General features: G+C 38.5%; 1 protein-coding gene across 1 annotated transcript in view; it reads right to left on the reverse strand.

Moving 5' to 3' along the window:
- The window catches only part of LOC138007810 (uncharacterized), a 54672-nt gene that overhangs the window by 21447 nt on the left and 8225 nt on the right, over positions 1-25000 (reverse strand). Inside the window, exons 4-19 of the mRNA XM_068854889.1 lie at positions 24294-24400; positions 22739-22854; positions 22087-22193; positions 21782-21901; positions 20739-20874; positions 19102-19230; positions 18772-18822; positions 17040-17114; positions 14398-14474; positions 13159-13237; positions 8803-8957; positions 7163-7426; positions 4071-4187; positions 3451-3523; positions 1356-1574; positions 842-1035 (exon numbers count right to left, since the gene is read on the reverse strand). Of these exons, the coding sequence (XP_068710990.1) occupies positions 842-1035; positions 1356-1574; positions 3451-3523; positions 4071-4187; positions 7163-7426; positions 8803-8957; positions 13159-13237; positions 14398-14474; positions 17040-17114; positions 18772-18822; positions 19102-19230; positions 20739-20874; positions 21782-21901; positions 22087-22193; positions 22739-22854; positions 24294-24400 (2019 nt within the window). The remainder of the gene's footprint in view (positions 1-841; positions 1036-1355; positions 1575-3450; positions 3524-4070; positions 4188-7162; positions 7427-8802; positions 8958-13158; positions 13238-14397; positions 14475-17039; positions 17115-18771; positions 18823-19101; positions 19231-20738; positions 20875-21781; positions 21902-22086; positions 22194-22738; positions 22855-24293; positions 24401-25000) is intronic.

A 25000-nucleotide genomic window follows, 5' to 3' on the forward strand; every position in this document is an offset into this window, starting at 1 on the left:
ATACTGCGGGTTTACACAGAAAATATCAAATTTCATTTTGGCCTCGAATATATTGTACGGGTCGAACATTTTGTTCTTCGCAAAAGTTGTCATAACGTATGAGTTATCTGATCGCATGTAGTTGGTTCGTGACACAAAGGAAATGATTGCAAAAGCAATTCCAGTGAGTGATTACACTTTTATAGCACTGTTTCAGTGCTTTCGATTGTTTCAATGGAATACGTTGGGCTAACCAATCTCGACCCCAGAGCTCTTGTCTTGACTAAGGGAGAGAAGAACTCTGGGGAACCCTGAAACAAAGTGTCTTCTCATTGGTTTTCGTGAAGAACAAACAAAAGCGTCTCTAATTGGTGCATTCATGTTAGCACGAGGAGTGAGCAGGCGCTGTAAGGTTCAAATCGCCAATTTTTGGCTGGAAGAACCCTACGGCGCATGTTCTCCTACACAGAGTTTCCCAGAGCCTTGGGGCGATCTAAGGCTCTGGTGACAAGAATGTGGGCTAACATGACAGTTTGCCCATGCGCAAAGACGTGAAACTCTCTCCTTAAATGTCTGTGTCCCGAAACAGTTTGGGTAAAGAACAAGGGGACACTTCGTGACGCTTATTGAAATCGGTGCATTTCTGGACATGCGACCTCCCGCGCAGTTGTCGGATGCTCAACCAACTGAGCCAATCCGGTCATGATTGTCTGCACGAAAATTTGGTTTTATCAAACGAGCTCATAATGGTTAACGCTTGTGTTTAACTCCCCACAGAGGCAGCACCACAGTTCCTTTAGAAAGTAACCTCATCATAATTCTCTACATTTTGTTCGCGTCTCTTAACCATTTACTCACTTACTCACTGTCAGCACTGCCAATACTTAAGCTTCCACTGGGATTTCTCTTGTGCTTCCTACTACACCCTCCCTCGGTATCTGTCTTGTCTCCACTCTCGCTCTGGGACCGACGGTAATCACTGGGTCTTGTCCCCCAGAAAAACAAATCATTTTCGTTCGTTCCCGCGACAGTAAAGCCATCGCCACAGAAAATCATCTAAAGAAACAACAGCCAGGAACATTTTGATTTTCATATGTTTAACGTGATTCTTTTGGTTTTACACAACTACTGTACGCACTTCAGCATTTCGCGTTGCGGCATTTTCAGAAAATCGGAGCCTACATCAAAAATCAAGTGTGACAAGCGATTTCTCGCGCTTTTCGACGACTGCATGCATTTGCAATGCGTTTTAAATCGCTCATTTCAATGAATCTAGTGTGATTGGAAAATGTTTTTGCTTTGCGACACACACATTTGACAAGGGCAGTTCCTTAGCACTAAAAATACCAGAGGCTAGAACAATAAGCCTTTCTTACCGTAGATGTCTTATCCTCAAGAGCTTTGACAATGGCCGGCACGTCACGTGGCTTGCAGTTTCCACAAGCCAACTGACCCATTTGGTTATCACCAAAGGTGTACACCAGGCCTGGTTCAACAAGAGCAGCACTGTGACTTGCTCCCAGTGATACATCCAATACGCGATGCTTGGACAATACTTTGACAGCTGTTGGTACGTTCTTACCATCCACTTGGACCTAAAAAATAACAGCACAACATCCAATTGGAAAACTGCAGGATGCAAATGTTTAGTGGCCTTAAGCCCAGCTGTGAGTTCGCGCACTTTTCTAAGAAAGGAAAATAGTTCGCAATTGCTATTTCCCTGTATTGCTACCCCGGGCCGCGATAATTGGCTCAAAAATCTCATGCCACATTCTTGTTCGCCCAGCTGGCATAAGCGGCTAACAGCTTCAATAGAATCCATGGCGCATGGCATTCCACGCCGGGCGAGTTGCCAGACGTTTTGCCTCGGCTGGAAAAGAACGGGTCGGTGGGTACACACCAAATGTAAGGCTGACTATAGCGAAAGAACTAGGTTCTAAAAACAACACGTTGGCCCAACTGTTCAGGAAACCGACAAACCGACCGTGAGACAGCTTTAGGTTGATATCTTCACCTCCTGATTTCTTGATGAATGTACCCAGTTCGCAGAAGCATAACCCTCCAAACAAGCTCAGTACACCTCCGAATACCCACACAAGTAGAGTCTCTCTCTGTTATTTCCTTGCTTTGCGTTATGATTAACTCCTACGATTTAGTACGTCTGCTTTCGATTATGAGACCACTCTGAGTGCTCGAGTATAGAGGGTTACATAACAATAACAATAATTAGAGATATCTTGAAGATATGTAATAAAGTTATCTCATCTGATCTAAATGCCAGGGCCAGGTTGCTCGCGGCCTGCAAACAGGCTACGAGAATAAGGCTTGGACATTTTCCTCGCCCCATTCTTCTCGCGGGCTTCGGAGGGCGGCTCCGCCGCCACAATAGGGAGCTTAAGCAACGACAACGGCGACGGCAACGAGAACGTCACAAATTTGCATATTTAGTAGGCAAAAACAATAGCTTTGCACGCCCTGTATGTGCGTTTTTCACTTTTGTCCATTTCTTTGCCGTCGTCAGCAAAACTACAACGTGAAATAGCCAAATTTGAGGTTTTGTGGACAACGTCATTACTTGAGGATAAATTTTCATTTTCTGCTCTTAATTGAGCGCCGTCCCTACCAGCGTCATTTTTGAGGAACTACCACACCCCCGTCATATTAAAAAAGTTGAAATAGTAACGAAGCGATTACAATAACGCGAATTTATATTTTGAGATGACGTTCTCGTTGCCGTCGCCGTTGTCGTTGCTTAAGCTTCCAAATACTAAAGAACTTGAGAAGAGACGACGACGGCTAATGAACACGTCATATAACTAGTGTATCTAATAGATAGTAATGCTGCGGTACATTTCGTTGAAAGTAACAACATTTAGCATTAAGATGATAAATGTTGTCCAGTTATTGAAATCATTTCGCGATTGTTCCGAGTCATTCTGCTTTGCAAAATGATATTAAAAGAATAAAAGTGGAATTAACTCTCGGGTGCGCACGTCTTCCATATAGGCTAAAGTTTTAGTATCTGGCGTCGTTGTCAGGACCGTGAAAAAGGATGAGGAAATGTGAAACGCACGTCGGAGGGGAAGGAGAAAGTAGGAGGGTGGGAGGGGGGAGGAGAGGATGGTGCAGCGCCACTGCTTCTGTTCATGAAACCTATTGTTTTGTCGTACTCTCGTTGACGTCGCCGTCGCCCCTGCTACCCCAAATACCCTAAACAAGTGAGCCTGCACGGAGGACACGTTGCTCGAAGCTTCGTTAGCGCTAATCACTGGTTAAGTAGTATCAAAACCTATAAACTGTCACGGTAATTAACGCTGGTTATCTTAACTCCAGCAATTCTGTCTAGAAAGGGAAAGTAGTTTGAAAAGGTCGTGCTACTTGAAGGTCAAGCGGTGCATATTCTGGTCGCACATTTTGCGAGCTGCTTTGATCCTATACAAGGTAAATCGTGAAACGCGGAACAATAACTACCTTATTCAACAGATTTTTCATCTGCATTAGAAATCCTTGCCGATTGTTCAGTCCAAGCTTGTTGTTTGCATTGCTGCAAGAGAAAACGGACCCAGAATTTAAGGGATAATGTCACTGATCACGACTTTGGAAGTCAAAGGTGATAATATGGCTTACATAAAGACCAATGAAATAACATGTGAGCTTTCGAGCGAAAACATGATATCTTCACACGCAAAAGATCACTGTTGCTATGGTTACATATAAAAATCGCGCCTTTGGATAAAATGGTTCAGTATTTCATTGGTATTTATATAATAAATAGAGGATATTACATGGCTGCTTGGAGATACGAAATTTCTCTTCTCGTGCTGAAAAATATTTCAATCGTTCGCTATTTTTCAACACTCGAAGAGAAATTTCTTATCTCCGCGAGGAGACGAAATATCCTCTATTTACTTTGGCCGATTGTAGTTTCTTCCAAACAATATGATTTTGCGCAAACTCGACTTAAGCGTCTCGTGGTCTTTTTTTGTTCGCCATTTTACGTAGGTGGGTCAAGCAAGATAAAAATGAAATTAATGTTTTACGATGTTTTATGAAATGTTCGACGCTTAGTTTACGTCAAAACGAACACACACCTGCCACAAGCAAGCAGAGCTCCAGTGTCGGTGAGGAACATGGTTCCATCATAACCACACCTAACCTGTTTGATTGACACAGTGTCATCAATGGCCGTCACCTCAGTTGGAAGACACCTGAAGCAATAACAATACCAAGTCAGTCTATACGTTACGATAACTCAAATTAAAATAAAAAAGAACTTACAACGCGCAAAAGCCCAAATAAACCCAACTCGAGACAATTGGGAAGATGGGGGGAGGGGGGTTGGGGGAAGGGGCTTAAATTTGAAGTACCGGTACACCAAAAATCAAAGAAACTCGTTTCATTTAACCCTTTTATTCCCTCGATCGATACCTTTATTCTCTCGACTAGTACCAAAGAGTTATTTGTTGGGTAGTCATGAGAATTTGGTGTTACATCAAGATCACCCTTCTTAAGCTGATAATAATCTTTATTCTCAATACCTGTCTGAATGAAATTTTACTCAAAGTGTGAGGAGAATTTACATACCGATCACTTCTAGCAGTCAAAAGGTATTAAGCAACTTTTCGAAAGAGATACTAGTGAGGATAAGAAATTTTTCAAGCTTTCATAAGAAACATCGGCTGTTAGGTCTGTTTCAGAGAGTTCCCTTTAGCTGAAAGTACTTCTGCAAGAATACCGGCTTAGTGGCAGGAGCACTCACTTGCTGTGAGAACGTTTGATTGACGGTTTTAACTCCACCTTCATGTAGTCGAGAGGTTGAATCATGTCGAGGGTTGACATGATCAAGAGGAGTCGTAGATGCAGTCGAGAGTCGAAAAATCAATTGAAAGATAGCTCAACATCGTTTAAGATACTTCCCGCCGATGAGAACCGAATTCCCAATTCCGGAGGGGAAATATGTATGCGATGTTTTTGACGCTGCCAGAGTCAAGGCAGTTCATTCAAACTGGCTGAGGGGCGTTCCTCAAGGTCGTGTGAGGAAACACAGGGTCTCAAGCAAAGTAATAGGCGAAATAAATAGGAACATGGAAAAAATATATATATAATGTTCCCCGATAAAAAGGAAGAAAATAGGAAATCTTCCGAAAGGCCTCAAACAAAAACGAGAACCCTTTAAGATTCCGAAAGCTTCCAAGCTACACACAGTAGTCAAATGAAATGGTTTGAAACGATGATACCTTGATATCAAGTAAAGTTATGATCCTCGCAGTTATAAACGCAACTTTAGCAATTGCGTAAAGAAGCCTGAAAATTTTCAGGCTTCAGTTGTTCAAACCATGGATTTGCGCTATCCGCAGGATAAATCAACAACCAGTGGATACGTCATGGCGAAATCAATTGCGCTATCCAATGGATAGTGACTTATCCGGTGGATAGCGTTATCCACCTGGGGCCAGGACTTGAACGGGCCTTGAACCCGTGAACTCGAGATACTGGTGCGACGCTCTACCCAACTGAGCTATGAAGCCACTGACGTTGGTAGCTGGTCATTTGTGGAATTCAAATGCTCCCGTGAAGAATGAATCAATGAACGAAATGATGTATGAAATAAATCATGTATTGAATTGAGGATGTGAAATCAAGTCAAGTTATGATCCTCGCAGTTACGAACGCAATAGACGAGTTCAGGCTCTTGATTGGATCATGGGTAGTCAGGGCAACTTGGCGGGAAATTCAAAGGTTTGTATGGAAATTCAAAGCAAAATACACTGTACAAAATACATGACTCTACTTTATAGACTTTCTCCTCCATAAACCGGACAAATAAGTTCATGTTCACAACTGAGATGAACTAGACTTGGTATCCGTTCATTGGAATTCCTAAACATTGCTTTTTTTGTCTACATACATTCTCTGTAATTTTGTGCCTTTGCAATTACAGGAAATATATGGCAGAAACTCATTTTAATAAAATAATTTCTACAATAGCCATTCTCTCCAAATTTATTCTGCCGCACCTTTGAGAGCATATCTTCTGTTTTGGAAAATAAAAAACCCCAAATTGCATGTCATGAATACTTTTCATCGTTTTGAACTTCCTTACAAAACTATCAATTACTCTCCATCTTGCCCTGATTACCCATGATGCACTCAAGCGCGTGAACTCGTCTATTTAAGCAATTGCGGAGGGAAGCCTGAAAATTCAGGACTTCAACAGGGTTTGAACTCGTGACCTCGAGATAACTCTGCCCAAAACTAACGAAGTCACAGTTGTGAGGCAATTTAATAAGTCAAGTGTATCGGCATCTGAATAGTTTTACTACCATTAAATATTGCATTTTGCACCACTCATGGGAAAAAACATAGGAGAAATAAAACGTTTCCTTGAAAAATGGGAAAATAGGACGAAAATAGGAATTTGACACCTTGAACGTCTAAACTGAACTTCATTGAGCTCTGCTCATGTTATTTAAGAGAAAAACACACTCCTTGAAGAAAATAATTTAATATTATTATATTAGATATTGATGAAATACCAGGATTTCTCCTTTTACTAAAAAATCATATCTTCACCATGCGCAGTGAACAAATTATTTTCATCTTTCACATGTGAGGATATAGGTGTTGTTATGGTAACCCACACAATTAGCCAATAAAACGTGAGCTTTCTCTTTATTGTAAGATACTTTTGTGCTTTAATATAATTCTTCTCTACTACATTAACATTTTTATTGCAAAATTTGACATTATCATGATTTGTTCTTCATAACTTTCATATCTTGTTTCATGTTACACAACATGCGTGTTTTAGCGGTTGGTGACCACTTTTTCATCATTTCGAAAATGAATAAAACAAGTTGTTTTAAGTCTAGACATTTCATCAATATCTATATAATGAACAGAACATAACATGGCCGCTTAGGGATACGAATTTTATCTTCGAGCGCTGAAAGTATCTCTCACTTGTTCGCTTCGCTCACTCGTGAGAGATACTTGCAGCACTCGAAGATAAAATTCTTATCCCCGCGCAGCCATGTAATATCCTCTATTTATTGTTTTGGCTCTCAGAGGGACTGGGGTTGGGGGCAGAGAGAGAGACTGCTAACAGGCTACACAAACTCTGATACACACATCGCCCTGAATCTGCTGCTGCCCTTAAATTATCAGACTCTAATTTACTCACTGGTTATCTTCATCCCCATGTCCTAGTCTGCCATCACCACCGCAGCCCCATGTGAACACGATTCCGTCACTAGTCACAACAGCCACATGGCCAGGGCCGCAGCTGACAGACGTGACATCAAAACTGAGCAATGCTTCAATCAGCTTGGGCTTCAATGAGTTTGACCAGTCTCCATGTCCTAAGCAACCTTGTTCGCCCACGCCACAAGTCATAACAATGCCATTGTCTGTGACAAACACTGTAAAATTTCCTCCACAGCATACTCTGAAACCAAAAGGAAAAAAGTTAGTTGCTGTAGTAGACTGCATGCCAGCTTTTCATTAATTTTACTCTGAAGATTAAACATTTTCCTTGGGTATTTTCATAATTCATAACAGCAAACGAATAACAAGCCAGTAAGATCTAAAATCAGTGACAATTTAAGTGTTGACACATTTCAGGACAACCAGCGCTTTCTAGCACAGAAGTCCCATTCCATGACAGAAAAGTAAACATCTTTACATCAATAACCAACCCACCCCCTTCCTCCTTGCTGTGTTGAAACACCTTTCATAGACACTGTCACATGATTGCAACATTGATAAGGGGGGAAGGGGGTGAAATATAATGAGAGGGGATTGGAGAATTCGCTCCAGGAACGAAAATGTCTCTTTTCGTGGAGAGTCTCATATAGTTTTGTCCCTGATTGTAGCATTCTTACATACAAATTACATGGTAAGCAAGTGAAGGGGGGTACTGCCTCGGTTAGGAGTGAAGCAGAAGAACATTCATCTTCAGTTCTCCTTTTCTTTTGCTCTCTTAATTGAAAGAGTTTGGTTGTAGGATAACCACCAATAGGATCTCTGTGGACCTGTTAATGTTACCACTACAAGACAGCGATAATAAATTCTGTTCACTCTCAAGACCAACTTACAGTACCAACCACCACAGGTAAAAAAAACAAAATTAACGTACAAATGACTTCTCAGCAAGTGCAGCTAAAATTTCAGTGCTTGAAATCAGTGGTTGTCCAGTTGTCCCGGTTGACCAAAAAGTTTACCGGACAACCAGTTTTTGGTAAAATTGAACGTCTGGTTGCCCGAAGAAAAAAAAACAATGGGCAACCCAGCCATAATAGAGAATGAATTACAGTAAGCAGCACTCGACTCTCTTGTCGGTTTTCTATTGTCAATGTCTGCTAGCAGTGTCAATTTGCCAGCTGAGCATTTTTCAGTGTTTGGAATATCTGAGGCTGTTACGAGACAATATCACAAACATGTAGCCAATCAAAGACACCATCAGTTAACAATGCTAAAATGTAAATCCAGACTTCCACAAAAAAACTATATTAAACTAGATACTAGAATACGGGACCACTAAAATCTGGAACTTAAGATACTGTTCCCACAGTCCTGCAGTCAATGAATTCCACGTAGTTTAGGACTGCAGGAGTGTGAAACCAACAGATTTATGCCATGATTAATGGCCGGGTATTCTACAATGGCTCCAAAAACCACAGGCGCACACTAAGAACTACAGTATGGGATACTCAAGCTCCAATGCCATGTGATTTAAGGGTTTAGTTGCCCAGCTTTTGAAATACATGTAGGGACAACCTAGAATTTCTTAAAATTTTGAGCACTGAAGTTTTGCAAACTGACCTCAAAATAGACTTAGACTGCAATGCTTCAACTTGAGTTGGTTTGTCTCGTCTGCTTCCGTCACCATGTCCAAGCTGACCACAACAATTGCTGCCCCATGTGAAAACTGTATGTTCCATTGTTACCATGGCAACATGGGAGTTACCAACAGCAACCTTAAAAATAAAAAAAACGTATGTGTACTTGACTGACTGTTACCCTCAGGGGAGGAGCCAATGAAACAAATCATCGACCCTGATACTGGCGGGATGCAAACAGTTGGCTTCATGTACTTTAAAAAGCATAGCTGCGAAGTTGAATTGAGACCACCCAGAACAATTTCAGCTAGTGGTAAGAGAAGGAATCCAACCAGGGAACTCAGGAAGGTAACCCCACGGCCCTAACTACTCTGCCTCAATGCATCCTTAAAAGTGAGTATGAAAAAAAAAATTAATAGTTCATCTGAAACTTTCTCAACCAAAAGGGATATCCTGTGGTTCATCCACCTGAGACATTACACACTTAATGTATGGTCCCGAGGGATACAGTTTGTTTTGTTTTCCCGAGGGACCAGACATTAAATGCTTTGTTCTATATCTAGACTTTCCCTTCGACAATTGCCGCAAAACATCCGGCACAGGCAACAACTGCAGAATTTTATCCCGATAGGGATAAATTTGAATTTGATCAGGGAAATGTGGCCAAGAATCAACCAATCACAGTGCTCGTTTTGTTGAGTGAAAGTGTAGGTATATTTAACAGCTATACACCGAAGTGGAGGTGTCTAGTGGTGGATATTTACCGACCTGCGAGGCGGCGAGGTAAATATCCAACACTAGCCACCGACACTGATTTGAATAGTTGTTAAATATACCTAGACTTTCAGTAATAATTTTGGATGTTTTCTTCACTTGTCACGGATGCAAATCGGGATGCCATTTTTTCCCGAGTTGCTCGGAGGTAAATAGCACAGGATACAGGATATTCGGAGTTTGAAGAGCCATTCAGCACCCGCGTTCAACGCTATCCACTGTTTTAGTATATACTAAAACAATATACCGAAAAATAAGCCCCGGGCTTATATTTTTCAAAGGCCCTTTTCGAGGGGCTTATTTTTGGAAGGGCTTATATTCAGAGGGGCTTATCTACGGAGGGAACTTTGCATTTCCAAATCGATTGGGCTAGCCTTATAATTGGAAGTAAATTTATCGTTTTTGCTTTGTTTTACTTTGTATTTGAACGTAATTTTCCAAGTACAAGCTCCTGGGGGGGCTTATATTTGGAGGGGCGATTTAACGGAGGGGTTTTTGCGTTGCCGCTTTGGGGGGCGTATATTTGGAGGGGCTTATACACAGAGGGGCGTATTTTCGGAATTTTATGGTATTTTATTATTACACTAACAGTTCTGCAAGTTTCAGCTGATAAGTTGAAAATTGGGTTATACAATGTTAGGAAATGGAGAGTTGCACTGATATCATGGTGCAACCCTGAACTGTACTCTTCAAAAGAAATTCCAACCCCTTTCTCATAGATCTACCATTTAAGTACTGTCAGAAACCCATAAGGGTTGAAAAGTGTAACGGCCCCTTGTGTGCTGGGAAACAAGCTTCTGAATATTCCAATTTGCTAAGTACCATATTTGGAACAACAAGAGCGAGGGGTTTCCAAATATGGTACTTAGCACTGAAACGTTCAACCAATCAGCTCGCACTGAATATTCGGAAGCTCTGAACGCGCGTTACACGTTTCAACCCTTATGGGTTTCTGGTACTGTACATTGTACATGTACATGTTGCAGGTCATTTTGTTCCTTAGGTTAATTCATTTCCAAACTAGGTCAATTTGTTTCAACCTACATTGTACATCAGCTTGTCTCAACCTAGGTCAGTTTGTTTCAACCCAGGTCAATTCGTTTCAACCTAGCTTAAAATGTTTTCAACCTTGGTTGAAATTGCAAGAAGTAAAGATTAATGACAATCCAACAGTTAGTAGAAAGTATATGTATATTTGGAAGTAAACTGATCCTGGAGGTGAGTTGACAAACAAAGTGAAGCTTAAAATTTTCATGAGTTATTTCATAAAACCCCAATGGTTGCTACGTCAAGGCACTCACTCAGATTTTAAATGGCTAGCATTGAGGTTGGGGTTAGGCATACTGTGCAGGATAACAGATTCTACTTTTCTATCTCAGAAATTTTTTGGTAAGACATTTTTCACAGATGAATCTCCTTAGGAGGGCAGGGGTCAACAATACAAAAATATCTTCAAAGGAATAAAAGAACTGAACCATACACAATGTATCTGTTGATTTTTAATTTGCTTAGTTATTTGCTCTATCTTTTGCTTACACTAAATTCGAAAAAATCAAAAGCAAGTGAAAACAAAACTTTAAACAGTCTGGAAAAAGGAATTTCACAATCTATTTTTCACAAGCCATTTTGCAGGCTCTTGTAAATGTTATTTCTTTTGAATGATCAAATAAATTGTTTGGGATTTTGTTTTTGCTCAGTCTGTTTATCGAGATGTACGTAGTGATAAATCCAAACTTTGTGATTGCTTTCATTTTTGGCATAATTCCCTTCAAGTTCTACAATTTGAGCAAGAAGCATAATTTGGATGAAGGGGCATTTCCTTGTCCATTTTCTTAATTTTCAGTGCCACATAATCCTGAAGTTTGACCTTCTAATCTTCTTTTTGTTCTTCCCCTTCAGGTGTATGACAACTGCAGACCGTAGACTGCAGACTGTCAACAAATACGCTGATAAGCAGTATTTAAGTCCAAGCACCTATTTCAAATAGCGCTAATAAACAGTATTTTAGTTTAAGCATCTATATTAAAATGATTAGCTTTCTGTGATTTAGGGTTAGTCTACAGTCAGCAAGAGTGTCAGACACTGTTCTCCTTCAATGTCTGGATCGTCCACTTTTTTCATTTTATTGACCATTTTCCTGCTCTGTATTTGATGGAGCTGTGACTTGTCCACTCCTTTGTGGCCTTTTTATTTCTTTTCTCTGAGAGATTCCAAAAACTACTTCATACAGTATTTTAGCAATGGTTCTGTGAATGGTAATGTTTTTTTTTTTGCAAGAGGTTTCTCCAAGATAATGACACCAGTGGTTTGGTGACAAGTTTTTTTCTTTATTTAAACCACAAAGATTATCTTTCATTGTTCTGTTTAACTGTGCCACCATCCTTTGTGCACAGTGTGAACGTTGTGTTTGTGGCGAAAGTACGTCATCACTTTACTCACAAATTATTTTCCTTTGTCAGATTAAAACTTTGACCAAAATTATACAATCCAGAATAGAAGTTCTAGTGTTCTAGCAGGCTCTGATGTTTCCTTATATCTGAGAGAAATAGTCACAAATACTTCGAATAATGATTTTCAACATGAAGAGGACCAGTTAAACTGTAATGCTCCTTAAAACAGTTACAGGTTGCTTTACAAAAATCAATCAGACCTATTTGCACACGAGAAAGAAAATCGGTTTTTTATTATGACTAGTAATGATGCCTTGTTCCTGACCAGTGTATTTTGCATATAGCTATGTAAATAAACTTCTTACAGTATTTGTTGCCACTGTTGACGATTTGTCCTTCAGAATCAAGAGCACACTTCTTGCAAAAAAATTTTGCTTTTGTTGCACTGGAGACTGAGAGCATTTTTGCTCTTCTTCAGATAAATGTAGCGACCCTTTTGCCTCTTTATCAGTCTCACTTGGGGTCATTGTATTTGCCCGTGAAGGCTTGGAAGTAGCTCAAACTCATTCCTACAAAAAATATCCAGTGGCTTTCAGTTGCTGATTCGATGGCTTAGAGGTTAGTTCAGAGGAGACAATATCACAGACGTGTGATGGTGCAAGGGTTCGAATGTGGTGGAAGTTCTAGGTATGTGACACAATCCGTAGGTAATAATGTAAGGGAGAGATAGTAAAGACAAAGGGAAAGAAAGGAAGAGATGGTAAGTGGAAGAAGGACGAAAGAAAAAGGAAAGATAGCGGGAGGAATTTAATTCTCTTTTTTCATTATTTTGTTTTTTATCCCCCCTAAAAATCCAGGCCCCTTTTCTTTTAATTACATCCCCAAAAAAGGGAAAACCCTTTTTTAGACAGTTCATAATAACCAAAAAAGGGAAAACCCTTTTTTAGACAGTTCATAATAACATCGGTTGAAACAAACTGATCTAGGTTAATTTAAAAAATTGACCTACCGGTAGGTTGAAACAAATAATTATTATCGACCTGAAGGTATAATTTGACTTGCAACATACATTCCATTTCAGCTTTTACACAGACACCCATGCATTTCTCTATAAATGTAGCAGGGGTGTATAAAGGACATTCTGAGAAGTAAATATTCTTTCCTATCCTACTCACCTCTCTAAGCTGCCCCTTGGCTGGAATCTCAATTGGCCACATGTTAGTGTATATTAAATCCAGGTAATACAGGAGTGTCCTAAAAATGAAAACAGAGAGTAAAATTATTTTAGTCAGAAATTTAAAGAAAACAACAAAACTTTTGAAATTATAAGACATGTTTCGACAGAGACTTCTGTCATCTTCAGTTGATTAATGTACAAAGTCCTGATGAGAACCACTTTGTAAGAGTACGCAGTGAAACTGAAATAATTAGCTAATAACCCAGTAAAGGTTCTCATCAGGACTCTTATTGATAGGGCCTATAAGATTAACAACACCTGGTTGGGGCTACAAGAGGACATAACTAAGCTTCTGGAAATCTTAAAAAAGAATCTTTTCCCTGCCCATTTAATTGAAAGGGTTGTAAACCGTTACATTACTGGGACCCTAAGTAATCATTGTCCCCAGGGTTCCCTTCCCACTTCACCTATATTTTATTTTAGGCTACCTTACATAGGCCATTTTTCTGTCGTAACTCAGATAAAGATCCGTCACTTTATCAAGCGCTACTGCAATGATTTGGACAGTTTTTTCCTCCTTTAAGATAGGCAAATTGCTTGGTGTGAAAGACCCTATCCCCGGCGGGCTTCCTTCACGTGTGGTTTATAAGTTTGTATGTGCGGGCTGTAATGCCTGTTATGTCAGCGAAACAACCAGGCATTTTTCCACATGTGTGCGTGAGCACTTAGTCAGTGATAGGGCCTCTCACATTTTCAAACACCTACAGAATTCCGAACTATGTCAAGCCCTGTCTTCAGGGGAATGACTTTTCAACTCAAGATAAAAGAAGCTTTTCATATTCAAAGAGAACAACCTTCTCTTAATCAACAACTGCATCACGTAAATCTAAAACTATCCTTTTAATTCTCACATTGTCATGTTTTTTGAACATTCCGTTGTTACTGGCATAATTAGCACTTTTTCCGTACTTATAAATTCGACTTAACTCTTTGTACATTAATCAACTGAAGATGACAGAAGTCTCTGTCGAAACATGTCTTATAATTTCAAAAGTTTTGTCGTTTTCTTTAAATTTCAAAATTATTTTAATAGTACTGGTACTGATATTTTGTAGCAGGTGATTACAGAGATACACAAACACAAATCAGTCATGTATTTTCTTGCCATAGTTACGCATGAATCTTTAAACAAAATATTAATAATGGCTTCAATAACAACTGTAATTAATATTATTACCTTCGTTTTGTTTTCCTATTTTGTTCAATCGAGCTTCCAAGTTCGTCTTCACTGGTGTCTTCAAACCTTTTCATGAGCTGAAATATTATTAATTAGTAAAATTATTACTGGGTTGCCTATGGCAAACCCAGTCGAGGTCTACGTTTAGTTTGTTTGTTTTCTTTCTTTTTTTTTTTGTTGTTGTTGTTTTTTTTTTTTCCGTGTCGGTAAAAGTCTTGCCTGTCACTCCCCTGGTAAGTAGTGTCTTTGTGTATAGAGCCTTCTGCGCATATTTTCTTAGGATCGAGAGGGTAGTGGAACTGCGTAGATTGCTCTTGTGGACACAGTAGAATCATTAACTTAGCCTGCAATGGCGTCGAAAGTCATGCAACGCGAATGGCGTTTTAGTGGATCCTTAAACAAAATATACCCTTATGGAGCTCAATAATGGAAAGTCAGTTGGATAAACTAGGCATGAATCTCAAAAGCGACGAGTACTGAACTTCGACAACAATCTATCGCCCGTCGAGACGAAATCAAAGTGAGCAGTATTTACCTGAAGTACATGGTAATTTGACACAATTGAGTTTCTTGTCTTCACGCACGCAATCAAATAGGAAGAGGTTTTCGCCTCTAAGAGCAAATATGTTGTTTGTTTCAATAAAATTTTCGCTGGAAAAGGATTCTGTGGTATTTTCTGCCTTTGTGAATTATAATATCATGTTGTGTATTGAATTTTCGAGCTTAAGGTTCAAATGTGATATGGGAGAAGTTTTTTAGTATTGCTCTGTAAGCAGGAAGGGTTCACAGGCCTGTTGGAAGCGTGCTTGAGTTTCAACAAAATGAGGCCCAAAATCAGTGAAAACTTGTGACGCAGATGAATAATAAAGTAGCTGCTATTTCCAAAATGATGGAATTACCTGGTGATAAATAACGTCGTACGCGTCTTGGAGAGTAAATTTTGACTTTGCATAAACAAGAGTTGGGCGATTGTGATCTTTGTTTTGACTTCGCTCATTTCATTGTCAAACTTTATAACACTTGACAGAAAAAGAAACTTACCAAAACCCGATATCTTGCCATCATTTGACACAGATGCTTCTTTGTTTGGCGAGTAAACATGCCGCGGTAACTTAATCACGGCGCCCGCTGAATTCCGGCCATGTCACTTTCGATTTTGCAATTTACTTTAACGTAGCAAAAATCTCCCAAAATGTTTGTCGCTCATCATAACTTTTTATATTCTATATTCACGGTTCAAAATTAATGTTGTTTTCATGTCGTAAATATTTTATTCTCGATCGACCGTCCGGGAAACTTCCTTCTGCTCTTTCTGAAAACTGTGTATCAATATTTATTTGCTTTTTCATCAATATTTGTTTTGCATAAAGCAAGCTAACAGAATCTGTACCTTGCTGAGTTCGCATTTGTTAGCGTTAATAGTATTTTCGGTCAGATATTTCTGTTTTTTATGAGGGGTTTATTGTTTTGGTCTCCCATCCCAACACTAACCCCACGAAACAGGGCTTGACTTCAGTGAAGTTTAGTATTACAAAGTTTTCGGATGCTCATAGGGCACACTTGTGGTGAAAAGAAGTTGTGAGGGAACTTGAAAATTATCAACATGTCAGCCCAGAAGCCAATGTTTCTCGCTTCTCTTTTATTTGTTATTCTTCAGAGACTGGAATGCTGTATTTCAATACCACACAATTCAGTGCCTTCTGATTTTCTGTAGCACGTACCACAGGCAAGCCAGTGTATGCTTCACAGAAGCATCTAGTTAGTCCAACAGTTCTGGTGAAAATTGTTTTATTTAGTATGCTAATGTCTGAAATACTGGGCTTTTTAGGGGATAACGCAACAGTAAGAATATGGACAACTCATATAAGAACAAACTCAAAAGAGTATGTACAGTGTAGATATACAGTACATGTAACTGGAGAAAATTAAGAATTAGACAAAAAAAAAAGGTGACAAAGCATAGAGAGCAGTACACAATCTATATGTACATGTACGTATGTATACCCTCCCATGAATGAACCTGTCAATCATTATTCCAATGGTGCTGCCTTTGAAGTTTCAGCCCTTACAATACAGCTGCTGTATGAGATGTCTATAACTCCAGTAAGCCCAAATGGTTTCTCTATGGGCTTCCTCAACAGCCACTTTGTTAATTAATCACCAGTTTAAGATTTCATAAAACATGCATGTTGTACAGTAAAATAGCAATAGCAACAATAAAAACTGAAAAATGTGTCATTTTTCACATTGAATGCCACTGAGTCAAGCAAAAGCAATAAAGCAGGCCCGCAGATGTTCTCTCAGAACAGGTGGGTGGGTGGGCCAGAAAAATACGACAAATTGCTTGAGAAATACATGGCCAAAAAGGAATGGTAGGTATTTCACCAGTTTACCAGTTTCAGCACTTGGACTCCTTCAATTTGACTACTGTCAGTAGTTATTCATGTATTCTTATCTATCAGTAGTCCACTGAGAAGATTCTTTCCAAGTGGAGAGTCACTTATGCTGACTTATGCTGACCCTTCAGATTTATGTCAGATGGGCCTATGGTCCCTGTCTCAAAGGGTCGTAAAGGTAACTTGGAGATAAAATAATACTGAAAAGTCAAACTTCATAGAATAATATGAGCAAGTACAGTGTACCTGAACAATTCTCTCATGTAATAACTCATCAACATCTGGCCGCAGATCGGGATCTTTTTGCAATATGTCCATAACCTAAAAGGGATAACATTTATTTATTATTTACATTTACCTAAAAGGGTGCGTTCAATTGACCATATTTCGGAATAGGAATACAAGGAATAGAAGTTAGAAATCCTTCGTTTTTACGGAGATTCACATTAAAATTGTCAAACACCTGATAAAATGCTATTTTAAACATATCTTTATTATCCTTGTTGCTTCAAAACACCACACATCCGTTTTGAATCATTACTCCACGTAATCTCATTCTGGAATACAGTGAATCAAATGCACCCTTAGATACTTGTAAAGTGGGCCAGTTGCCCTTGTCAGTTATCCTTTGGTACAACCAAACATAGTTTAAATATTAGTAAAGCCAGTGAAACTCATAAACAGATTGATCAATAAGATTAAGATTAGGTGCCTAAGAGAGTTGGGCTGGACACCTATGCTCACACACAACGAGGTGGCAAACACAGCATCCCTACCACACTGTTTTAATTTGTAGATGTTAGTTCCTTCATACCTAGAGTCCACCACCTCACAACTGTAACACTGACAAGGCAGTCAGTGGAATGCTACCAATTCTTATACTAACTTACAAATGGGAGGGAGCAAAAGTGACGAGCAGAAACCACGAGCGAGCGCACTGGATTAGATCTGCAATGTGGACCATGTGCCCCTTGTACAATGCAATGGAGAACCAAATCGCTAAAGTGAATAACACCCATGGCTAGCTATGCATTTGAAGAGGACATTATTGCTCAATAAAGACCACTCAGAAGACCAATAAAGACTCAATAAAGATCAATAAAGACCAATAAATACTCAATAAAAACCACTCTACACTTCTAACTTATGAAACAATCTTAAAATAAAAATCCAGATGAGTTAAAATGACTTGAGCATTCATGAAGCATGATTGTCATCTCAACCCTACCATTACTGGAAATGAAAAAACATTGGTTGCCTCTTTGTTACATGAATTTGCTAACCAGCGTACTCCACCTCACATTGCCAAACTATTTGACAATACTTAACAGATTCACTCATATCCCACATACAGTACTGTCTGCAGAAGCTGGAAATTTCCATGTAAAAACGTTGAAAACAAATCAACAATATTATTTGCATTGTCTAGAATTGGTACTAAAATATGGGATGGCATCTCCTCCGATCCTCGCCAGCTTGGGACCTTTCAAACAAAAATTGAATGACTTGCCTCTAAAGATCTTAGGAGGTGAGGAGATGAATGTTGACTTGCACTACAAAGATCTTTTTAAGTATTTGACTCTTTTCCGGGCTTTTGTTTCAGAATCTGTAATTCTAATCTATTTGTTAAGTGTTGTTTTGTAGTAAGAGCTAGTTACATTTGATATTGTAGTAAAATAGCCATGCAACCTGCAGGCTACCATGGTCTCTGTTTATTCAGATTTTTTCGTAACAAAGTGAAGTGCATGAAGTGAATGATAATAATCATTATTCCAATAGTATAGGTTTGGAGACACAACAAACTAAGAACAAGGTAATATGCAATCATTTAAACCAGATCTCACTTTGAACTTTAACCCCAGCAATAATTTTATATTGCAAGATGCAACAATTTACCTTCAGTTAACCCTTCCCCAACCAATACTATACGGATAATAATACATGTATTAATATCACTTTTGCATAAACTATAACTTACCAACAATCTAAATTCTGGAGTGTAGTTTCCCCTTATTGGCGCAAACTGACCCTGTAAAAAAGAACATTTCATTATTACTGTGTGCTCCACCATTTCAGTTGATGCTAGACAACTACCAGTAATATGTGAATGCAAGATCCCTTGGGAGTAGAGAGGTTGAATAAAACATCACATTTGCACAGTTGCTTTATCAGTGTACCTACATCAGTGGGTGGCTAATAATAATTATTATACATAATGATGTATTTCACTCTCACATAAACAAAAAGCGAAAGCTAATTTTTTGGCGCCCAACAAGTTTTCATTAAAATTGATTTGACTCTCGCATACCTTCATAATCTTGTTCACCAATGCTGGGAGGTTGGATCCTTCAAAGGTCTTCTGTCTGCTTGCCATTTCATACAGTATACATCCCATTGCCCACACATCACTCTTGTGATTATATTCTTTACCCTCACACTGAAAACATTGATAAAAGGCATCAACATTGAGCCTACCATTAATTTTAATTTTCTCAATTCCAACCTGCTTTGGCATATATGATTTAATAATACCCAATTAATAAATTGGGCCTCATGTAAAGAACTTGAAAGTTACCAGTATTTACAAAACTGTAAATACTATAAACTAAAATCTTACATGTGGAAAAACCCCAAGGTTTGATATTAGGCCCACTAGTATTACTGCTTAATGTAAATGATTCAATATATAATTTTATTATCCATGTACTAAAAAATTCCAAGTGCAAAGTGTTGCCACTAATACTACCCTGTTTCCTTCTAGTTTTAAATAAAACATCTTGAACCCATAGTAAACACGTAGTAATGTACATGTATATTAAGTACTGTGCTTTAAACTACTGTTACAGTAACAGCTATCTTCAGCTGTATCAAGTTTGCAACTTTAGATCAACTACACAATAGTATCATTGCCTCTATCCACAGATGGATATTATAATATTGAATCCAATACTTAATACTTAGGAATTTAGCAGTGTTTAGCATCTTAATTGGGGGTGGCAGATGGAACACAATATTATGCAATGCAGCTCAAAGATAAGTGAACCAAAATATATGAGTAAAATGCATAATTATACTATGTGTATATGTTGCACATCATTTTGTTCCTTAGGTTAAATTGCAACCAAACTAGGTCATTTTGTTTCAACCTGGGTCAACTTGTTTCAACCTAGATCAAGTTGTTTCAACCTAGGTCAGTTTGGGGCAAGTACAAAACACAGGTCACAGGTCATTGTTTTACCAATACAGAAACAACCCTAATCATTTACAAATGCTACATTGTAACATTAAGCTTAAAAACTCTAAATTTGTTTAGCATACTATCTGTATTAATAATTTGTAAAGCAATGACCTGTGTGTGACCTGTGCTTTGCACCTCCCCCAAATTGACAACTAGATCTAGGTTGAAACAAGTTAACCAAACATTGAAACAAAATAACCTAGTTTGGTTGCAATTTAACCTAAGGAACAACATGACCTGCAACATATACATGTAGGACAATAACCATAATGTATAAATTATGTGACACATGCATATACACATAAAATGTGTCGTTAACTGTATGTATGCACAAGCTTAATGGTTAGAAAGATCACTGTTGATTAAAACAGGTATTGAAATTGCAGTAAAAACCGGTGGTCAAGGGACTTGCAAATGTCTGTTCATTGTCTTGAGTTTTGGCTGTGTTTCTTTGTTCACTGAGCACTATAGCACTATAGCATGACATCAAGGGTGTACATGTAAGTGTAGACCTAGTATCACCAAGACCTCTTTAACCCTTTCAGGGTTCAGGTTAAGTGTCTAGTTTCCCAGGGGGTCTCTGTCTAATGCTAGATGATTTTGCTCATTGAAGGAGAACCCCTAAATGGGGTAGAAAGGTTAAACAAATATACTGCAATCACTCAGAACTCAAGATTTGCAAATGTACAAGAAGGAAACAAGCATACCATTTCAGGAGAAATGTAGTAAGGTGTTCCCAACACAGTGTTGGCTTTGGAGCCTTCTAGCTGCTTGCTAATACCAAAATCACCAAGCTTGACAACACCCTCCTTGGTGAGAAAGATGTTTGCTGTCTTCAAATCTCTGAAATGAGAAAAATTGACTAAGGTAAGACATTATATAACAAACCAGTTAACCGCTACACAGAACTGAGGGGAAAATGTGTTCCTCAGAAACCCAGGGGTCTCCACTGATTGCTGGATCCCACTCCGACGTTAACACCCTTCCCAAGCCAGCCATCTCCTCGCTCCAGTCATGACCCTCTCAATGTACATTCAGGTACCACTCACACTGCAACAGCAGTGGCAGGGCAAAAGGAGGAAGGAGAACAGCCAGAAGAAAACAAACATACTACAATTCGCAATCTAAACAGCACAAGAAAACCATTCTTTGGAACCTAACATGGCCCACTTTGCAAGCTACCACAATAAAGTGCTATGTGCTTGAGCTACATGTATGCAATATTTGACAATAATAATTATTATTCTACAAGGGCACGCTGGATATGAAGTGATAGACAACCAATGAGGTACATAGCGCCAAGTTGGTTATTTTAAATCCAGCAAGCCCGAGTAGAATAATAATTTTTGTTCTATTAAAAACTCCAAGATCAATTACAACTCTTCCACGTTGATTCACTGGTCAATTCTGGTCCAAAACCACTTTTGTCAGCCATTTTTTTCTCAGAGCTGCAAAAATGTTTTTAGCTCGCTTTATTGCTGATGTGTTCCTAGACCATATTAGGTACAGCGGGTACATGTATATGAACTGATAGCCTGTGTCTGGAGAGCCAACAAAAATACTGCAAATCTGATATCCATAGTTCAGTTTTTAATAATAAAGATTATCACTGACCAAATGGCGTATGTACACTATTAACCCTTTCACTCCAGAGGGGTTCCTCATTGACGAATAAAATCGTCTGGCGTTAGACAGTAAAATCTATAAGTGTAGCTATTGGGCATGAGCTTCATTTTCTGTTAAATCTCACCTGTGCAGAATGTTGTTTCCATGAATATACTTCAAGGCAGACAACATCTGTTGGAAGATTATTAAGATGTCTCTTTCCTCCATATCTTTCTCCAGCTTTGCCAAGTACTGAGCCAGGGTCCTGATAACATTGAATAGAGTAAAGAGAAAATTCCATCAAATTTGAAAAGCAAATCTGTACAATAAAGACCTTGATCAGTAATGGAGTTGTAAACTTTAAGGTAGTACAAGTACACTGAACTTAAGGAAGCAATACAAAATACCAGTACTGATATATCTATTAAATGACTGCTGAATGACACTAACCCGCCATCGGCATACTCCATTTCAATGATTAGTGTACCATCAACTTCAAAACTGTCATAGTAGCTGATGATGTTAGGATGCAGACTCAGCTTTGAAAGTACCTTTGCCTAACAAAACAAAAGTGCCAAGAAAAAGAAAAAAAAGGAATAAGAGAAAGGAAATAAAGAATAAAGTCTGAATCATGCAATAGGAAAATAACAACTCAGAGATTGAAAAATCTCTTAATTTTTTAAATTATGATTTGCTACACAGACTGCAGAAAGAGCCAAAATCCTTTACTACTGCTAACCTTATGCCTAATCAATAAACAGTTAGGGTTTTTCCCCCTGGACTTTGCATTTTCTCTCAGGTCTGCAGTGAACATTTTTACAATGACCACTTTGTAACGCCCTTGCAAAAATATTTGAGGAAGTGCAAAGTTACATTTTAAAGACATGATTTTATTGGGGTTGCCATTCTTGTTGCTAATGCACTTACTCACATTGGCAAATATAGGAATCACTTGGCTAAAAAGATCACTTAATCCATTGATTCCTGGGAGTGAGACTATAATTTATATTAGATTTTCCCATCAGTAGGGGGCCATTTCAGAGTCATTATGGGTTAAACTACATGTACATTCAGCATGAAACAAAACACGTCTGCAGATAACCTCGTTCATGGCCATCTGTCGTTCAGCTGCCGTCAAGTCATGAAGGGAAATCTCCTTAAGTATAACAAGGGAATCATCATCCTTCTTTCTATACAAGACAGCAGCACCATATGCACCTGACGAAAACAAATTTTTATCACATGAATCATTCTTATCACTCCTGAATCAGTAAGAGATATAAAAATGTGTATTTTAATGCAGAGCTACTGAACAGCATTCAAGGAGTAATTGGACAGATAAATTATCAGGGGATTACTCTTTGTAAATTAATGTCACTATCTACACACATAGTATTTACTATTTATCAGGATTAAAAATTTGCTACCTCATTCATTACCCTCTTGAACTAAGTAAATGAATGGCAAACAGCTTTTATCAATGAAGTGTGTTCTTTGTGTTCAACAAACATTAAACTATTTTACCTGTTTTTGCAAGAGTACATTTAAAATTGTACCAGTTCAAACTATTTTGTACCAGTTCAATATATTCTGTACCAGTTCAAAAACAAATTGTACCAAAGTGCAAATTGAACTACAACATAGCCACATTTGCCGATTTTGTCAATTTCACCAAAATCGCCAAATCTTGAGCATCTGCGTGGTGTAAATGGCAACAGATATACTGCTGTGACAAAGTTGGCGAACTATCACCAAATTTGCCAAGATTGTCAATTATTGTGGTGCTCTTTCACCAAATCTACCATTTTTGCCATCACATGCATTTCTGGACATAAGTGAGCAGTATTAGCAAGACAATAACATTGACACCAGAACGTAGTTTAATGGCCTAGCTCCAACGATTCAAGATAATGATGTACAAGATTAACTCAAATTAGTGTCCACTTGCTCTTCTCCCCAACTTCAACATAACTTGTGTCTTGGAATTTACCAACTCATAATTGACATCACAAAGTGCCTCCCAAATGCTGCTCAACAGCTGCATTTTCCCCAACCTGGACATAAGCGCACGATTCTCCCATAGAAGGGGGTGATCAAACGTTAAGCTTAAAATGAAATCTAGATTGAAAATTAATTATTCCAATCTACACTGTAGGGTGATTCTCATTTTACTCCATTTCCTTATAAAGTTAGTATAAATATGATTGTAGATGAACATTATCTTATTCAGAGTTGCAAGGGGCACGAGGGGGGTCAGTCACTCATTTTTGTGCTTGGATTCAATTAGGGTGAGCTACATTAAATTTTGTTTCACTAGGAGGGGTGGGCCACTAAAATTGTGTCATCTCAAATTTGATTTTTCCGGCCCACCCCCTACAGTAGTTTATGACCAGTCCCTTATTCACAGCTGCAAGTTGGGAGTTATTTTTCTCCTCTCTCGACTATCCTTGCTGAACTTACAGTAACTTGCTATTAGCAACATATAGTTTATTATTACGTAAACCTGTGTAATCAATAGGCCGGATTGGAAAACAAAGTTGTAAGGGAAATGAAAAATCAAAATTAATTAATTGTCAAGAATTATTCTTTAAGGGATTAATGTTTTCCTTCACAAGTGTCCAAATCTTCTGTGTAACACAAAAAAAACTGACTTGTACCTTTTCCTACCACTCTGATCTTTTCAAAGTTGTTTATGCTTTGCTGTTGAACTCCAGACCACCCTCTCATCTTCTCATGTTTAAAGTACAGCTCTCCAGGGTGGTAACTATGAAGAATTATATTCCATAAGACAATGTTAGAATATGAGGTGGTGAACAGCAAATTACATGTAGGTGCAAAGAGCCATGTTGTCTTCACAAATCTTGTATTTAAACCTGGCTTCCTTTGCAAAAATTAAATTCAAGCACATTTGCCATGGTTGTTTTCTGTATGAGGTCAAACAAACTGCTATTGTGGCTGGTAACTTACATGAAGTGAGAAAGCTAAAAGTGAATAATTTATCAATATTATTATCTAAGGATGAGAATTTAACAAGAACACTGCTGTAACATGATAAATACAGGGCTATCTGTTAATTTTTCAAGTTGGCAGAGAAATGAAAAAAGTAGCCAGGGGGCAAACATTTACTGGTGTGACCGTCAATGAGAAAGGGTGGGGGAGGGGGGTAAGGGTTTTGGGAAACAACACAAAATTTTCAAAAAACACACTTTTATTTTAATGCAACTTTAACAAGGAGTAAATAAAATGCCACTACTGTCCCGTTTCTTTATGGCATTGGGAAGACTCTGACGAGTTTCCAAGAGTCGTTTTTCATTCTTATATGCTTTTATCATGACAAAAAAGGGATGCAACGGATTTAAACTTA

Source organism: Montipora foliosa, chromosome 6, assembly GCF_036669935.1.
Source record: "Montipora foliosa isolate CH-2021 chromosome 6, ASM3666993v2, whole genome shotgun sequence".
Lineage (NCBI taxonomy): Eukaryota > Metazoa > Cnidaria > Anthozoa > Scleractinia > Acroporidae > Montipora > Montipora foliosa.